Here is an 18,146-nt window from a genome sequence, read left to right as displayed (position 1 = left end):
GTTGATTATTTAAAAAAAGTAATCGCATTATGTTGGTGGGAAACAGGCAGTCAAAAAGTGGAATAAATGATAGCCACTTAAACAAAGTAACTAATGGAGGCCATTCAGACAGAACTCTCAAATTATGTGAAGGTGTTGTTAGAAAAGATTGTTTCTGTTTTAAGCTTGGACAACTGCGGGTACATGATGAGTAGCAGCGTTTCACTCTTGAAAAAGATGGAGAAAACACTGGTGGATCTTCACGGTGTTCTTTACCATCCTAACAACAAACTCATCCCCACTCAAGCTAACAACAGATCGCTGCGTTTGCTGAGACATCTTGTTTTTCATCTTGCCAGTTTGCTTGACAAAAATGATTTTTTATGGTATGCCAACCATTCTCGTTTATCTTTTTCCATTGCAGCGATTAAGTCTAAAACGGACACTTTAAAACAAATATTACAACTTGCTGATCATGATGAATCTTCTATTTATGGAAGAGACCCTGATGTTGAGAAACTTATACATCTTTTGTTGTCTAGTAGTAGTGATGATGATAGTAAAATTAGAGTGATTTCCATTCTTGGTATGGGAGGGATTGGTAAAACAGCCCTTGCTAAACACCTTTTCAATCATCCTCAAGTTAACCACAAATTTGAGTTCAAATTGTGGGCAGATTTCTCAGATGATGTTGATGATTCCAGTGTTTTTGAAAACATACTTGAATCTATTACTTCAAAAACAACCATTAATGGAGTTTACCCAAAACTTTTGCTGGTATTAGATGGTGTGTGGGATGCAAGATCTGTCAATTGGACATTGCTGATGAATATCTTAAATGCTGGGGTATCAGGAAATAGGGTCATCGTCACAACACGAGATGAAAGAATTGCAATATCCATGCATACCTTTCTTTCTGTCCATTATCTCAGACCCTTGAAAGTTGAAGATTGTTGGGCTTTACTAACCGAACATGCATTTGGAGCACACAACTACCATCAACGATACTATCTAGAAGAAATTAGCGCATCTAACAAAGAAATGCGAGAAAAGATTGGCCGAAAAATTGCAAAAAAGTGTGATGGATTACCATTAGCTGCTGTAGAACATGGGGCTATTCTTGGCATCTCATTGGACCCAGATTTTTGGAATTATGTGCTACAAAGCCACGCTCGCAATACAGCTTATGAGGTGCTAGCTTCTCTCAAATTGAGCTACAATTTTCTCTCTGATCCTTTAAAACAGTGTTTTCAATATTGTTCAATTTTTCCCAAAAAGTCCATCTTAGAAAAAAAGATGGTAGTTCATTTGTGGATTGCAGCCGGCTTACTAGAATCATCCTCCACAAATCAAGAAAAAGTTGGAGAAGAATACTTTGATGAACTAGTGTCAAGGTCGTTGATACATCGGCGATCTATTAGTGACGAGGAAGGAAACTTTGGAATGCACAACTTCATCCATGATTTAGCTAGAGACGTTTCATTTCTAGAGATTTCATCTTCATACTGTATCGATATGGACAAACATAACCTACTTGATTGGATGCAGAATTTCTCATACAACAGAGGGACATATGATTCATATGACAAATTTTATATGTTATATGGAGTAAAAGGATTAAAAGGTCTGCGTACCTTTCTAGCATTCCCATTACAAGAACAATTGCCTCTTTCTTTGCTATCAAACAAGGTACTATATGACTTGCTGCCAAAAATGAAACAATTACGCATGTTGTCTCTGTCAAGCTACAAGAGTATTACCAAAGTTCCCAACTCTATTGGAAATTTGTTCTACATGAAGTACTTAAATCTTTCTCAGACTAATATTGAAAGGTTGCCTTCTGAAATATGCGAGCTTTACCATCTGCAGTTCTTGTTGTTGGCAGGCTGTAAAAGGCTCACTGAATTACCGGAGGACATGGGAAAATTGATTAGTTTGCGCTACCTTGACGTTAGTAACACCGCATTGAGGGAAATGCCCGTACAATTAGCCAAACTAGAAAATCTCCACACTTTGTCTGACTTTGTTGTCAGCAAACATAATGGTGGATTGAATATTGCGGAGCTAGGAAAATTTCCCCACCTACATGGAAAACTTTCAATCTCACAGCTACAGAATGTTAATGACCCCTTTGAAGTAGATCGAGCCAATATAAAGATGAAAGAACAAATAGACGAGTTAGCTTTGGAATGGGATCTTGATAGTACTTTTTTAGATTCACAAATTCAAAGTGTTGTACTTGAAAAGTTGCGACCCTCAACAAATTTGAAAAGTCTCACCATCAAAGGCTATGGTGGAATCAACTTCCCCAATTGGTTAGGTGATTCTTTATTTAGCAACATGGTGCATTTAAGGATCTCGAATTGTAATGATTGTTTAGGGCTTCCATCCCTTGGAAAATTGGGTAATCTGAAAGAACTCGTTATTGAAGGGATGCAATCAGTGGAGACAATTGGTATTGAGTTCTATGGAAGTGGTGATTCTTCATTTCAACCATTTCCCTCTTTGGAGAGTCTACACTTTGAGAATATGCAAGAGTGGAAGGAATGGGACTTGATTGGAGATACGGCTACAACGTTTCCTAATCTAAAAACTTTATCGCTAAGAAAGTGCCCGAAACTGATTGCTGGAAACATAACTGAAAAATTTCCTTTCTTAACTGAACTTGAGTTAAAAGAATGTCCTTTACTGGTACAATCAATGCCATTATCTGATCATGTATTCAGGCAACTGATGTTCCCTTTGAATCTTCTTCAACAGCTGACCATAGACGGCATTCCATCTTCAATGTCTTTTCCAACAAATGGTCTACCAAAAACCTTGAAATTTCTGATAATCAGTAACTGTGAAAATCTAGAGTTCCTTCCTCGTGAATACTTGTCCAATTACACATCGCTTGAAGAATTGAAAATATCTTATAGCTGCAATTCAATGACATCATTTACCTTGGGTGCTCTCCCTGTCCTCAAGAGTCTGTTTATTGAGGGTTGTAACAATCTGAAATCAATATCAATTGCAGAAGATGTGTCACTAAAGAGTCTCTCATTTCTTAGAAGCATCAAAATATGGGATTGTAATGAATTGGAGTCATTTACCCTAGGTGGATTGGCCACTCCAAATCTTCTCTATATTGCAATGTGGAAGTGTGAGAAGCTTCATTCACTACCAGAAGCAATGAACAGTCTAGCCGGCCTTCGAGAAATGGAAATTGATAATCTACCAAACCTTCAATCTTTAGTCATAGATGAGTTGCCTAGTAGTTTACAAAAACTGTCTGTTGGCTATGTTGGTGGGATTATGTGGAATACTGAGCCAAGTTGGGAACATCTCACTTGTCTTTCAGTGTTGCGAATTAACGGTGATGATACGGTGAACATGTTGATGGGGCCACTGCTACCTACATCGCTTGTGAAATTGTGCATTTGTGGTCTTAATGATACAAGCATTGATGAGAAGTGGCTTCAGCATCTCACTTCTCTTCAAAACCTTGAGATTATTAACGCTCCCAAACTCAAGTCGTTGCCAAAGAAAGGATTTCCTTCCTCACTTTCAGTACTAAGTGTGACTCGCTGTCCATTACTAGAAGCAAGTTTGTGGAAAAAGCGGGGGAAAGAGTGGCGTAAGATTGCTCACATTCCCTCCATAGTTATTAATGACGAATTGATCACATGAGTCTTGTTCGGGTGAGTCTTTCAAATATTTCTCTTTTTGTTTCTTTTATATTAATTTATCATCAATTATTGTGAATTTCAATAGTAACATCAAAATACAATATTATAACACTAACTCATTTATTTTAATCATAGAACTACATTTTGTGTCACCCCTGCTTCTTCCCTATCTTGCTGTTGTAAGAAGCCAAATTCACCTCAAAACCTGCCACCAGGTCCAGTAATTGCTTTTCTGTCCAGGAACAGATGAAAAGGAGAAAGCACCACTGACTCCAAATATGTTAGGTATTATTTTTATCTATATGACTTCATATATAGGTTATTGTGTTGTCTGTATCAAACTTCTTAACCATGGTTTAAATTCTTCACTATTCTATTATTCTAATACATATCATTAATTTATGCATTTTCACATTTTTGTGTTTATCTAACTGTCTTTAACTGGTGTTTTTCCCTTATGTTAGTCAATTAGAACTTTTTCCCTGTCATGTAGTTAAAGACATAGCTTCTTATTGTAACCTTTCGGTTTTGTTTAAAATATATTTTATTTTGGCATGTCTTGTGTTGCGAAGGATATTTCAAAAGATGTTGGCTTATTACTATAATTAATGTCGTCGACCATCTAAATTATTTGAGTCTTAAATTTGTCCCATTTTATCACATGACTGATGTTTTTCTGATATGGTGTTCATATGTTAACTCTGTTTATCATTTTATCTCTACATCGTTTGTAGATCTAGTAAGGGCTTCAAGTGTAATTGATGACTTGCACAAAGATAGCAGCAACGATATCTCTTTCTGTCAGGAGCGGATGGGAAGGAGAAATATCAATGTTGGCTAAAACAGAGAGGTACTCTTTCTGTCATGCAAGGGACTTAGTTTCGTTGAATCCTGAAGTGCTTTTCTTCCTAACACAACTACTGTGTTTTTCTCCCTCCTTAAGTTTTATTTTATGTAGTTTTTGTTTATGGTGTTGTATCTCCTGTGGATTTATACAGTGTTTATGCGTTAATGATGCTACTCATAATTGCTTCAGTTAATGCTGTGGACTATCAAACTTAATTTAGTGAGCTTTTTATGTCCCTCTCTGACACATGAATTTCAAATAAATTTGTAGCGGTCTTGGAAATCTTCGTAGTTTCATATCTTTGGTTATAGTTTCTAACTGGTTAGCTTGTAATTGAACCTAAATCATACATTTACTCGGTAAACTATTTTCATTTACAATGACTCCTACTAGGCCTTTCAAAATGCAGTGTATTCCTTGAGTTTCTTCTTTTTTGAGCCTCATGGCATCACCAAAAGGAAGTGAGAAAATTGTTTTTTTATGCAGATTGAAAGTATATTACCCATCAAGCATGCTAGATAGTTGATGTGTTTTCATTTTTGTTCATTTTTTACATATATGGTTGAAACTAGTGTTTGTTGTATGCAATTCATGACATGCTTTCTATTCTATTCATGTTGTTTCTGCATGTATTAAATTACTTTATGCTGCTATAAAGATAAAATATTTTATTTAAGCATCACAGGGTTACTAGGAGTCCAGGATACAGGATTTCACTGCAGCTACCACATTCAGAACATGCAGAAATTATCAAATTGTGGCCTAACTCGCTATGAAGATTGAATTGTGTGTTATCGTTGCTGCCATTTTTTCTTGGAAGTCAGTTAGGCTGATACGGTGAGTTTTAGTCATTGAGCAAACATTGTAGTCCCTTAGCAAACATTGATTATCTCCATTGTTAATGCTTTGTTATGTTATAAATGAAAACAACAAGGCGTGACAATGTCTCTATTAGGTAGATTTGTCCGACAGTGATCTCAACAAATCTGAACTATGTCAGAATAACAGACTCTAGTTTGTAAAATTGCTATCGTTTCTCACACAGAAGATTCATATCACTTGGTTTTGATTTCTGACTCTAGCATGGATAATTGTAAACCTACAAGCACTACATTGGATCTTTTCATCAAGCTCCATCTAGATGATAGTCCAATTTTTGAAAATATAGTTTCTTATTGTTTTTTGTGGGTATATTACTTTATCTCACCTTATTATTAGACCATGTACAGCCTTTGCCATTTAGTGGTTGAGTCAACTCATGTCTGATCCTACTAATAATCACCACAAAGTTGCCATTATAGTGCTCATATTTCAAAAGAATGCTTCTGGTTGTGGATTTGTATTCTCACAAAAGTGTGAATAAGGTGTAAATGAGATTGAAGAATAATATAGAGATTTGAATGAAATTGATTTTATAATAAGGTGTAAAGAGATAAGAAAATATCATAACTTGTAAAAATTGATGAAGAATGCAAGAGTAGTAGTAGTGGTACATGGAAATGAGTCACAAATTTAAGAGTAAGAATTGTTCCCATTTTCTCATGTAAAACAACTTTCCTTTCTACTCGTGTAAAAACTGAATGAGGTTTATTTGATGAAAAGTGCTCTTAGGCATATAGTTGCAGGTTTAGTGTATCAGAAGTTAACAAAAACAACACTAAACCCATGGTTTCTTCTTTCAATAATTCAATAACCATTGTGTATTAGAATAGAATTTGGTGCAAGATATAGAAACTGTATGGAGAGATTTAGAATTTTAAGAGACAAGATTGTATTTCTTAAAATGATAGACGATTTTACAATAGAGAGAATATTCTAAAAACAAGAAATTGCCAACTAAGTAATGGCCAAAAAGAAGTGAAAATTATATAACAGTCTAATAAAATATTGTAAAACTCCTTAATCTTGATTTTGAACCACTTAGCAATGACATTATTACTGTGATATATTTTTACTAATTAAACTCATGTCCTCTTTATAGGTCAATAGAATGGTTCAAACTTTGAGTGTGTTTTTGAAATCAATTAAAAGATGACTCTGCTGTAATGTCTGCAACAGAACTGGATATCGTGTTGCTATGCTCAACTGAACTCTTGCCTGCATGGCTCTCTACTCCTCATGGTCTGGATGCTACTTTTCTAAAATATAGGACGAATGTGCCATTGATTTTATCAAGGACCTCTCAACGAAGGCCTGCATATTCCCCAGACATCATTGGATTGGATCGAGTGAGCAAATACAAACCTGACATTAAATTAAGTATGTATATCATGTCAAGTTTGATGGTGATCATTTTATAATAATAGAACACATGAAGCCAATTGCATCGACAATATCATGATCGACACTGATGCATAGCAGTAAGTAATTTTGCAAATGCAAAACTAACAAGATACAACCAAATAACTCGATGCAAGAATAGGAGTAAAAATGAAAATGTACATACGCTTAACTGTGAGTAAAAGAAAGAGTTGAGATCATACATGTAAAATATGAGTAAAAAAGAAAATATACATACACTTGATAGTATCCTGCTAAGAGATCTCGATCCTGACCACACCGACAACAAAAAACGATCTTGTTCCGATTGCAGCATGCTCTGGCAGCTGTGACAAATAGGATCGTATGATCCTATGACCCAACACTTGATTTTGACTATAACGCTTGATACAACCAATTTTTGCAAATTCCTTTTGGAGTCACACCACAAGCCGTGCATGAATCTACCACTTTATCTACTTCAAGAAAACATGTTAAAAACAACAACCATATAAGACATGTCAAAATCACACATATTTTCAGAAAATAGAAGACATATTTAAAACTCCTTTTCTGAATCTGCCATTGTAACATCTATTAATCTATTTATAATATATAATCTCATGTTGTTCTGTTAAAGTCGATCGCATAATTGAGACAGGTTAATCAAACTCCAAATGGTTTTTGTAGATTAACATTATTTTATTAATCTTATGTTTCAGAAATTGAACAAGTGGCATAAGAAATCCTGTTTGGACTGAAAACTAATCTTCCCACTTACTTTCAGCGATGCCATGATGGGGGCCCCAAAGATGAAATATCAAGGAAGATAATGGATTTGGAAAGGTCTATGATTCATTTTGAATTGAAATAGTCTATCCCAAGCAAATGTTTGATTTTGGTCAAATTAAAAGCTGTTGGAACCAATGCTTTATCTACTTTACAACTGTAAGATAATAACCAGTTAGAAACTATAATCATAGATGAGATACTCAAGGTGGCCCAAAAATGTATTTGGAATTCGTATGCCAAAGAGGGACAAGAGAAAACTCACACAGTTAATTTTGAAACGCGACATTAACTAGCAATTTGAGCAGCAAGCTCCACCCCAACACAAATGATCTCAAAATCACTCCTTTTCATAAAACAAAAGATTTGTAACTCATTTTTCTAAATCCTGCACGATACTTCAAGAGAGAGTAGAATAAATTATAATAACACATAAATCTATACTAGAAACAACTCATGAACAAAAACTTATTAAATTTAAAGTGAAGGAGGAAAAAAACAAAATACTGATGTTATTTAGTAGTGTTTAAATTGTATGCTGATTTAAAACCAAGTTGAGGAAAAAACATTAAGTCCAGACGTTTATATAAACAAAAGAATGTGTAAATGCATAATTGATATTTATCATACTAATACATTGGAGACAAATTTAACCCATGTTACCAAAGTTTGATATAGTCAATGCATTAAAACTAGGGGTGACAATTGGATCCATTAAACTAAAATCCATCCAATCCATCCACCAAATAAAAAAATAAGTTAATGGATGGATCAAATCCATCCATTTATATACATGGAAGGATCCAATCCATCCAACACATTTTGTATTATTTTTATTTTGTACTTTAAATGGTTTAAATTATTTTTTTTAAAAATAATAAAATATGAAAATACAAAAAATCAAGTTTCTTCAGGAAATTGAAAAATCGAGTTTTTTCTAAAAAAACAAAAAATCGTGTTTTTACGAAAAACGAAAAAATCCAGTTTTTTCGGGAAAACAAAAAAAATCTAGTTTTTTCGAATAAACAAAAAATCGTGTTTTTTCAGGAAACACGAAAAAATCAAGTTTTTTTCCGAAAAACGAAAAAATCGTGTTTTTCCGAAAAACGAAAAAAATCAGGTTTTTCCGGAAAAACAATAAAGTCGAGTTTTTTTTGTTCAGAAAAACAAAAATCGAGTTTTTTTCGAGAAAACGAAAAAATCGAGTTTTTTTTGTGGAAAACGAAAAAAGTCGAGTTTTTTTTGGGAAAACGAAAATATCAAGTTTTTTTCCGGAAGAACGAAAAAAGTCGAGTTTTTTGTCAGAAAAACTAAAAAAATCGAGTTTTTTTTTAAAAACGAAAAAATCGAGTTTTTTTTTGGAAAACGAAAAAAGTCGAGTTATTTTCCGGAAAAACGAAAAAAGTCGAGATTTTTTTTTTCGGAAAAACGAAAAATCGAGTTTTTTCCGGAAAAACGAAAAAATCGAGTTTTTTTTCCGGATAAACGAAAAAAAAATTGAGTTTTTTCCGGAAAAACGAAAAATCGAGTTTTTTTCGAAAAACGTAAAAAGTCGAGTTATTTTCCGGAAAAACGAAAAAAGTCGAGTTTTTTTTTAAAGACGAAAAAATCGAGTTTTTTTTTCGAAAGACGAAAAATCGAGTTTTTTTCGAAAAACGAAAAAAGTCGAGTTTTTTTTCCGGAAAAACGAAAAAAGCCAATTTTTTTTTCGAAAAAACGAAAAAATCGAGTTTTTTTTTCGGAAAAACAAAAAAAGTCGAGTTTTTTTTCGAAGAACGAAAAAATCGAGTTTTTTTCGAAAAACGAAAAAATAAAGTTTTTTTTTCGAAAAAGGAAATTCGAGTTTTTTTCGGAAGAACGGAAAATGAATTATTTTTCAGAAAAACAAAAAAACTATTTTAAAATACTTAAATTATTATTTTTATGAAATTTTTTTAAAAATAAAATATTTTTAATTGTCTTTTGGATGGATGGATGGATATCCATCCATTAGAAATTTGTTAATGGATGGATTGGATGGATTTTATTTCTTAATGGATGGATTGGATTGGATTGGATTTTTATTTAGAGAATTTAATGGATTGTAATGGATTAATGGATTGGTTTGATCCATCCATTAAGGATCCAATCCATATCCATCCAATCCATCCATTTTGCCACCCCTAATTAAAACCAATTCACTAAAATATATATGAAGTCATATAGACAAAAAGAATACCTGACCTTTACTGGACTTTGGTGCAGGTTGAGAGTACAAATTTGGTTTCTCGCAGCAACAAGATTAGGAACAGAACATAATTCTATAATTAAAAAAATGAGTTAGTGTTTGTGTTATAATGTTCTATTTATTGAAGAAAGAACCAAAAAAGAAGTATGTCAGTGACTCACCCAGACAGACAGGAAACTCATGTGATCATTTTGTCATTGATGATTATGAAGGGAATGCGAGCAATCTTACGCCATTCTTTCCCTCGCTTCCTCTGCAAACTTGCTTCCAGTAACGGACAACAAGTGATATTTAGTACATACAGAGAGGAGGGCAATCCCTCTTTTGGCAATGACTTCATCATTAAGATCATAGATGCATAGAGTCAAAAGCGATGCAGGTAGAAAAGGACCCATCAGCATGTTCACCGAATCATTGCTGTTAATTCGCAACACTTCAAGACAGGTGAGATGTTTCCAAGTTGGCCCAGTATTCCGCATAATCCATCCAACAGAACCAACGGTCAATTCTTATAAACTTCTAGGCAAATCATCTATACATGTAGGTCTGAAAATAGTTGGTTAATGATTTGTTTGTTAATAATCTTTTAAGAGAGTGAATGATAAAGCTTAATGACAATGTTTATAGGTCTTAACTCTTAAGGGATACTGTTCCAATAATTTGTCATTTAGTTTCTATACAGTTTTGAAAAGTTTGACCCCTTTACTTCAATTGTTAAGGTGACATGAGCTTAATTGGTAACAACAAATCATTGCTAAGTGGCTCAAAAACAGGATAAAGAAATGACAGGCATATGTGATCTGAGTACCCTGACAGGCTCAAAAATCATTCCTACGCTATAAAGATCGAAATTGGAAAGATTCCTTTGCACATTATTGTTGATAATTAATTGAAATAGATAACTGAAACAAGTTATGATTAGCGAATGTATCATTTTCACTTGCCTTACTTTTAGCCTACAATAGTTGTGCCATAGCTTCTTTTTCCATCACTTAAATCTCTTTAAAGCCACTAGTTTTCACAAAAATGATCTTTAGATTATACAATCTAGGACGTGTGTTCAAAATTCTAGGATTCTAAAATCTGAACAATATCAATATACTTCATGTGAAGAAATAGAAATTCATACTCACCATATTTTTTCCATCCTTTTTTAAACCCAACCAAAATCTCTTCAAAAATACAAAATCTATAACTTACTATTCTAGTATTTGTAAAGGTGCACAAATACAGTACATGATAAAGCCTAACTAACTACCAACAAGAAAAACTACATGTCCAGCCTGGCCAATTGCATTGACTGTATCATGGTCGACACCGATGCCTAGCAGAACTAAGTAAGTTTGGTGATGCAAAAATAACACGATACAAACCAAAACAAAATGTGATCACACTAAATAACATGAACAAAATATAGGCATAAAAATGAAATAGTACATACACTTAATGGTGAGTGAAAATGAGAGTTAAGACCATACATGTAAGATGTGAGTAAAAAAGAAAATGTACATACAATTTATAGTATCCTGCTAAGTTACGATTCAGCTTCAATATCTCGATCCTGACCACGCCAGCAACAGAAAACAGTCTTGCTCTGAACGTAGCATGCTCCGGAAGCCGTGGCACGTAGAATTGTATGATCCTACGGCCAAGCACACGATCTTGATTATGTTGCTTGATAAAACAAACATTGTAAATTCCTTTTTGAAATGTCGTGGAGTCATCTCATGTATCAAGATCAAAATATTTTTCACATGTAACCACGAGCAGGGCCTGAATCTATCACTTTATCTACTTTAGAGCTGTAAGAAAACAAGTTCAAAACAACAACAGTAGATAAGAAACTAACAAGATTCCCAAGGTGGCAACAAACTTATTTGAGATTCATCTATATCATTTTGCTTGTCCATAATATTACCTATATGATTTTGTGCAGCATCTATGACATGCATCTTTCCAATACAAGACAAGCCAAAACACACACATTTTCAGAAAACAGAAGACTTGTTTATACCTCCTTTTCTGAATCTGCAATAAACCACAAGAGTGACCGAAGTAAACAAATGTAGATGGAAAGAAAGATGAGCATTAGAACATGCATGTAGTAAAATGAGTAATGTTAAAGCCTATCGAAGAGGAATTCATACCTGAGATGCCACTGCCGCTATCTCGGAGCAAGCCATCAATCACAGTTGAAGCCCTTGTAGATCTGCAAACAAGATAAAGATCAAAGACCGGTAAACAACTAAACATAGAGTCTCAAAAGAACATAATTCAGGATAAAATATAACTTCATTAAGCGTCATAATAATGACTTTTAATTATGAATCCACAAACACAAAATATGAAGGCTAATAGAAGAGGAGCATGAGTAACAATAGTGAATGCAATAGTGAGTTCCAAAAGATAGGACCAAAGTTTAGGCTTTGGATAATACAAAAACATATGTAGTATAATCGGATATTTATAAAAGAAGTTAGTGACTCACCTAGACAGGAAATTCATGTGATCATTTTGTCATTGATGATTATGAAGGGGATTTGAGCAATCTTACGCCAATCTCTCCCTCGCTTCCTTCTCAAACTTGCTTCCAGTAATGGACAACAAGTGATACTTAGTAGAGAAAGAGAGGAAGGCAATCCCTCTTTTGGCAACGACTTGAGTTTGGGAGCATTAACAATTTCAAGTTTTTGGAGAGAGTTCAGATGTTGAAACCATTTCCTATTAATGACTTTATCCTTAAGATCATAGATGCATAGTGTCATAAGTGATGCAGGTAGAGAATGCCCCATCAACATGTTATCATCGCCGTTAATTCGCAACACTGAAAGACAGGTGAAATGTTCCCAAGCTGGCCTGTAATTCTGCATAATCCCTCCAACAGAACCAATAGTCAGTTCTTGTAAGCTGCTAGGAAAATCATCTATGACAAATGCTTGAAGATTTGGTAGATTATCAATTGCCATTTCTTGAAGACCAGTTAGAGCGTGCATTCTTTCTGGTAGTAAAGGAAGCTTCTCACACTTCCACACGGAAAAATGAACGAGGTATGGAGTGGCCAATCCACCAGGGGGAAATACCTCAAGTTCATTACAATCCCATATTTTGATGCTTCTAAGAAATGAGAGACTCTTTTGCGACACGTCTTCTGCAATTAATATTGATTTCAGATTTATACAACCCTCAATTAACAAACTCTTGAGGACAGGGAAAGCACCCAAGCTAAATGATGTCATTGAATTACAGCTATAAGAAATTTTCAATTCCTCGAGCGATGTGTAATTGTGCATGTATTCATGAGGTAGAAACTCTAGATTCTCACAATTACTGATTATGAGAAATTTCAAGGTTTTTGGTAGGCCTTCTGTTGGGAAAGACGTTAGAGATGGAAAGTCGTCTATGGTCAACTGTTGAAGAGAATTGAGAGGGAGCATCAATCTGTTGAATACATCTAACATTGGAATTATATTTATGATATTGTTATTATCATCTGAATGTCTTGACTCCACCAGTAAAAGGATTTTGTGAGGTATGTCTACATGCAGTTTAGGACATTTACTTAGCAACAAATGTTTGAGACTAGGAAAATTCATAGTCGGACCACCAATCATGTTCCATTCCTCCCACTCAGGCATATCCTCAAAGCGTAGAGTCTCCAAGGAGGGAAATGGTTGAAATGAAGCAGAACCATCACTTCCATAGAACTCTATACCGACACTTTTTATTGAAAGCATCGAATCAATATTGAGTTCTTTCAAATTACCCAATTGTCCAAGGGGTGGAAGCCAAATACAGTTATCACAATTCGAGATCCTTAAATACACCATACTATCATATAAAGAATCACCCAACCAATTTGGAATGCCGACTCCACCATAGCCTTTGATGGTGAGACTTTTCAAATTTGTTGAGGGTTGCAAGTGTTCTAGTACAATACGATGATTTCGTCGTTCTGAAAAAGCAGTACCATAATCCCATTCCAAAGTCAATTTGTCTATTCGTTCTTTCATCTTCATATTAGCTTTAAAAGCTTCATTGGGGTCATTAACATTTTGTAGCTGAGATATGGAAAGTTTTTCATGTAGGTTGGGAAATTTTCCCAGATCTGCAACCTTCAATCCTTCATTATGTTTGCTGACAACAAAGTCGGACAGAGTTTTGAGATTTCGTAGTTTGGCTATTTGAATCGGCATCTCCCTCAATGCAGTGTCACTAACGTCAAGGTGGCGTAGATTAACCAATTTTCCCATGTCCTCCGGCATCTCCTTCAATGCGGTGTTACTAACGTCAAGGTAGTATAGATTAACCAATTTTCCAATGTCCTTCGGCAATTCAGTGAACCTTTTACAGCCCGCCAACAACAAGAATTGCAGATTGTAAAGCTTGCATGTTTCAGAAGACAACCTTTCAATCATAGTGTGAGAAAGATTTAAGTACCGCAGGTCTATTAAATTTGCAATAGACTTGGGAACCTTGGTGATACTTGTTGGTGATTTTAGTATCATCAATGTATTTTGGAAGTAATGTGATTTACTATAGGCCAATGCAATTATGCGTTAAGTTTGAAACGAGTTAGGGTAGTGCGGAGTGCACGCTCGTCGAGCCAAACGTGTAATTGAATATGAATAATAGAAACGGGGTTCCAAGGGGCGTAGCCCCTGGCGGGGTGCGTGGCAGCGCCCCGTTTGAAAAATTCGTTTGAATAGTTGCACCATTTCCAAACGGACATAACAATTCGTTTGAATAGTTGCACCCGTTCCAACAGACATAACTGTTTTTCCGAAAAGGTGTGTCTGTTCGTTTCTATTATTGGTCTCCTATATAAGGAGTCTTTTGGTCTCGATTTGGAATACGAAATTACATACTTCCTCTCTACATTCTGATCTGTTCTCTATTGTCAGAAACAGATTGTTCTTCAAGAATTATCCCCGCAAAGATTTCGTGAACCCAGACAAGAATAGGGTCGAAATACTTTGTTCGGAAAATGAACAAACACGATTCTTGAAGATATCCAGGATTATCATACCAAATATCTAACAAACGAACAAAGTATTCTTTCTGATAATCATGGCTGGAGGAGGAAGCACCGTCAAGGAGATGACTAAAAGTTTCGGAAAATTGGACAAGTTTCAAAGACAATTTACATATGGTGAACACACGAAAAATTTACATCAAGTATTCGGGTACGTGTTTATTGATTAAGATCCTAAATTGAAATTTTTTATTTTGGGTCATTTATTTTAATATGCGTTTCTGAATGAACATGCATGGTTTTGTTATTCGTATTATTGTTTGTCTGAGGAAATTTTGAAAAGGCATATACGTAATTGGAACGAAGCACATGTGCTGTTTGGCAATATATGTGTGGTTTGACAGAAGATTGTATTATATAAAATATATAGTTTTTTATGTGGTACAGTATTCATATTAAATTAATGCAATAAATTTGAAAAGGATAAGTAATTAAAACTTTTGTTGCAATGCCGTAATTGGATTGTTGGCGTAAGCAGAATTATATATTTTGCTTAGTTTCATTACATATTGAAATTGAAACATTACTGAGAGTAATCATAATGGTACATGAGTATTATATATTATATATATATATATATATACATAAAACTGGTAATAAGTAACTAGTGCATGGTATTTTAAAAATAACAATTCTCATGATTATGAATAAACATTGGCTCTGTATGTGTGTGAATAAAATTGCATGAACGATTGTGCGGCATCGACGAATGGCATGGTTGGAGATGCAAAGTCACACACAGCAATATGTGTAACTGCGGATTTGATTTGAATAAAAAAAAGTATAGAGAAAACCAATGCCATTGGACCATTGCATCATACGATTTAGGATTTGAACGAAAAGGTATATTTTACATTGACAGGAGTACTTGGATAGAGACATTGGGTTCCAACCTTTTCCAAGATTTGTTATTTAATGAAGAGATTGGTTCTATCATGGAAAATAATACTTGGGTATTATCTGATTTACCACCAGGCTGCAAACCATTGGGTTGCAAATGGATCTTCAAAAAGAAGATGAAAGTCGATGGTACAATTGAAAAGTTTAAAGCTAGATTAGTTATCCAAGGCTTCAGACAAAAAGAAGGGATTGATTATTTCGATACCTATGCTCCAGTTGCCCGTATCACTACGATTAGATTGTTGATTGCCTTGGCGGCTATTCATAATCTAGTGATTCATCAAATGGATGTCAAAACAGCATTTCTGAATGGTGATTTGGAAGAAGAAGTGTATATGAAGCAACCTGAAGGTTTTGTAATGCCTGGTAATGAGCATAAAGTGTGTAAGCTAGTTAAGTCGTTGTATGGGCTGAAACAAGCTCCGAAGCAGTGGCATCAAAAGTTTGATGAGGTTGTTTTGTCTAATGGTTACATTCTAAACCAAGCTGACAAATGTGTATATAGCAAATTTGATACATCCGGTAAAGGAGTTTTCATTTGTCTATATGTTGATGACATGTTGATCTTTGGCACCGACCAAAATCAAGTTGATAAAACAAAGAATTTCTTGTCATCAAAGTTCTCCATGAAAGATATGGGAGAAGCGGACGTTATTCTTGGTATTAAGATTAAACGGGAGAATAAGGGGATTGTAATTACGCAATCTCATTACATTGAGAAAATACTCAAGAAGTTCAATTGTGAAAATTGTTCTCCAGTAAGTACTCCCATGGATCCAGGAGAAAAGCTTATGCCAAATACAGGTAAACCTGTGGATCAACTCGAATACTCAAGAGCTATAGGCTCTTTGATGTATGCTATGATTAGCACTAGACCGGATATTGCTTATGCGGTTGGAAAGTTGAGCAGATTTACTAGTAATCCTAGTAGACATCATTGGCATGCGATAACTAGGGTATTCAAGTACTTGAAGGGTACTATGAATTATGGATTGTCATATATGGGATTTCCTTCGGTGTTAAAGGGTTATTCGGATGCTAGTTGGATAAATAATGTTGAAGATTCATCCTCTACAAGCGGATGGGTGTTCTTGCTTGGGGGAGGTGCCATCTCATGGGTTTCCAAGAAGCAAACATGTATAACTAGTTCCACAATGGAATCTGAGTTTGTAGCATTAGCTGCTGCTGGTAAAGAAGCAGAATGGCTAAGGAACTTGGTATATGAGATTCCGATATGGCCTAAACCGATATCACCAATTTCTATCCGTTGTGATAGTAGTGCCACACTGGCTAAAGCATATAGTCAAATATACAATGGAAAGTCTAGACATTTGGGTATTAGACATAGTATGATTATGGAATTAATCATGAATGGGGTGATATCTATTGAGTTTGTTCGGTCGCAACAAAACTTAGCTGACCACTTGACGAAGGGGTTAGCAAGAGACTTAGAGAAGAAGTCGGTAATTGGGATGAGATTAAGGTCCATTTAAATCTATTAGTTATGGTATACCCAATTCCCTTCTAATACAACGTTAGAAGCAGAATTCAATGGGGAAAGATCATAGTTAAAGATTGGAGCAATTGTGTTTATCTTTCCAAGGTATGTGCTCAGACCTGCAAGTGATGGCTAGGTTGAAGTATATCTTCTTAATGGTTCTTTTGAAAAATTGCTAATGCAGGTGCAAGATTAAAAGGATCACCTATGTGAGCATGAAGTTTTGCCGCTTCAAGAAGCTTGGACTTGGCTTCCTATATGCTTATTAATGGATAAGGACACATGGCTTGTAAAGTGTCAAGTATGAATAGTAGAGTATTGTAAGAAACATATGTGTACTATATCTTTAGATATTCAAATGGATTGACGGGTTCAATCATTACGACACCCCGATTTTCGAATATTTGGAATGTGTATTTGTACTAAGATGAAAATTCAATCGTAAGATATTTTCTTCTATGCATTTGTTTGATCGTTATACCTGTAAGTAAATCAAGGATTATACTAAAATGGGGGGAGTTTGTTGGTGGTTTTAGTATCATCAATGTATTTTGGTAGTGTTGCACCCCAAAATTTGCCCACATATTTATTCCTAACTTGCTTAGACTTCTCATTTCATATGCATCTCTCCATTAGGGCATCAACATAACGTCATGCCTCATTAATCAATAACTTTGCATTGGATCAAGGATCTTGGAAGCTACGGTTTTATATGGTCGTTCATTGTGGGCTTCTTTCTCCTAAAGCTACAAGGTTTTCCTCTATGAAGATTCACCAAGGGCAAGAGGAATATGAGTTTCATATGTGGTGTCTGCAATCATTAATTCGACTGAGATTCATCGAATTTCATGTCGATATGTTCTTATGCGCTTCAATTCTTATCTTCTTCAAGAATTCCTCAAGGCATTACTGTTGTGGTGGGTTGAAATACAAGGGTAATGGCA

General features: G+C 34.8%; 2 protein-coding genes across 2 annotated transcripts; one reads left to right on the top strand and one right to left on the bottom strand.

Annotated features, from left to right (window-relative positions):
- The first annotated feature begins 85 nt into the window (after nt 1-85).
- LOC131632029 (putative disease resistance protein At3g14460) lies at nt 86-5,355 on the top strand. The gene is made up of 4 exons (XM_058902794.1): nt 86-3,662; nt 3,786-3,935; nt 4,385-4,500; nt 5,183-5,355. The coding sequence occupies exon 1, from the start codon at nt 94-96 to the stop codon at nt 3,649-3,651; it is 3,558 nt and encodes a 1,185-aa protein (XP_058758777.1). The 5' UTR covers nt 86-93; the 3' UTR covers nt 3,652-3,662; nt 3,786-3,935; nt 4,385-4,500; nt 5,183-5,355.
- Nucleotides 5,356-11,689: 6,334 nt separating this feature from the next.
- Nucleotides 11,690-13,282, bottom strand: LOC131632032 (putative disease resistance protein At3g14460). Its single transcript, XM_058902800.1, has 3 exons — nt 12,261-13,282; nt 11,920-11,981; nt 11,690-11,800 (listed from the first exon to the last, which is right to left on the bottom strand). Exon 1 carries the CDS (start codon nt 13,228-13,230, stop codon nt 12,274-12,276), a length of 957 nt encoding a protein of 318 aa, XP_058758783.1. The 5' UTR covers nt 13,231-13,282; the 3' UTR covers nt 11,690-11,800; nt 11,920-11,981; nt 12,261-12,273.
- Between the last annotated feature and the right edge of the window lie 4,864 nt (nt 13,283-18,146).

Source organism: Vicia villosa, unplaced genomic scaffold (assembly GCF_029867415.1).
Source record: "Vicia villosa cultivar HV-30 ecotype Madison, WI unplaced genomic scaffold, Vvil1.0 ctg.000894F_1_1, whole genome shotgun sequence".
In the NCBI taxonomy this organism is placed as follows: Eukaryota; Viridiplantae; Streptophyta; class Magnoliopsida; order Fabales; family Fabaceae; genus Vicia; species Vicia villosa.
This window is presented reverse-complemented; position numbering and strand designations above follow the sequence as displayed.

Excerpts from the sequence above, each read along its gene's own strand:
- LOC131632029 (XM_058902794.1), top strand. The coding sequence starts at position 94 with ATGGAGGCCATTCAGACAGAACTCTCAAATTATGTGAAGGTGTTGTTA.
- LOC131632032 (XM_058902800.1), bottom strand. The coding sequence starts at position 13,230 with ATGTTAGATGTATTCAACAGATTGATGCTCCCTCTCAATTCTCTTCAA.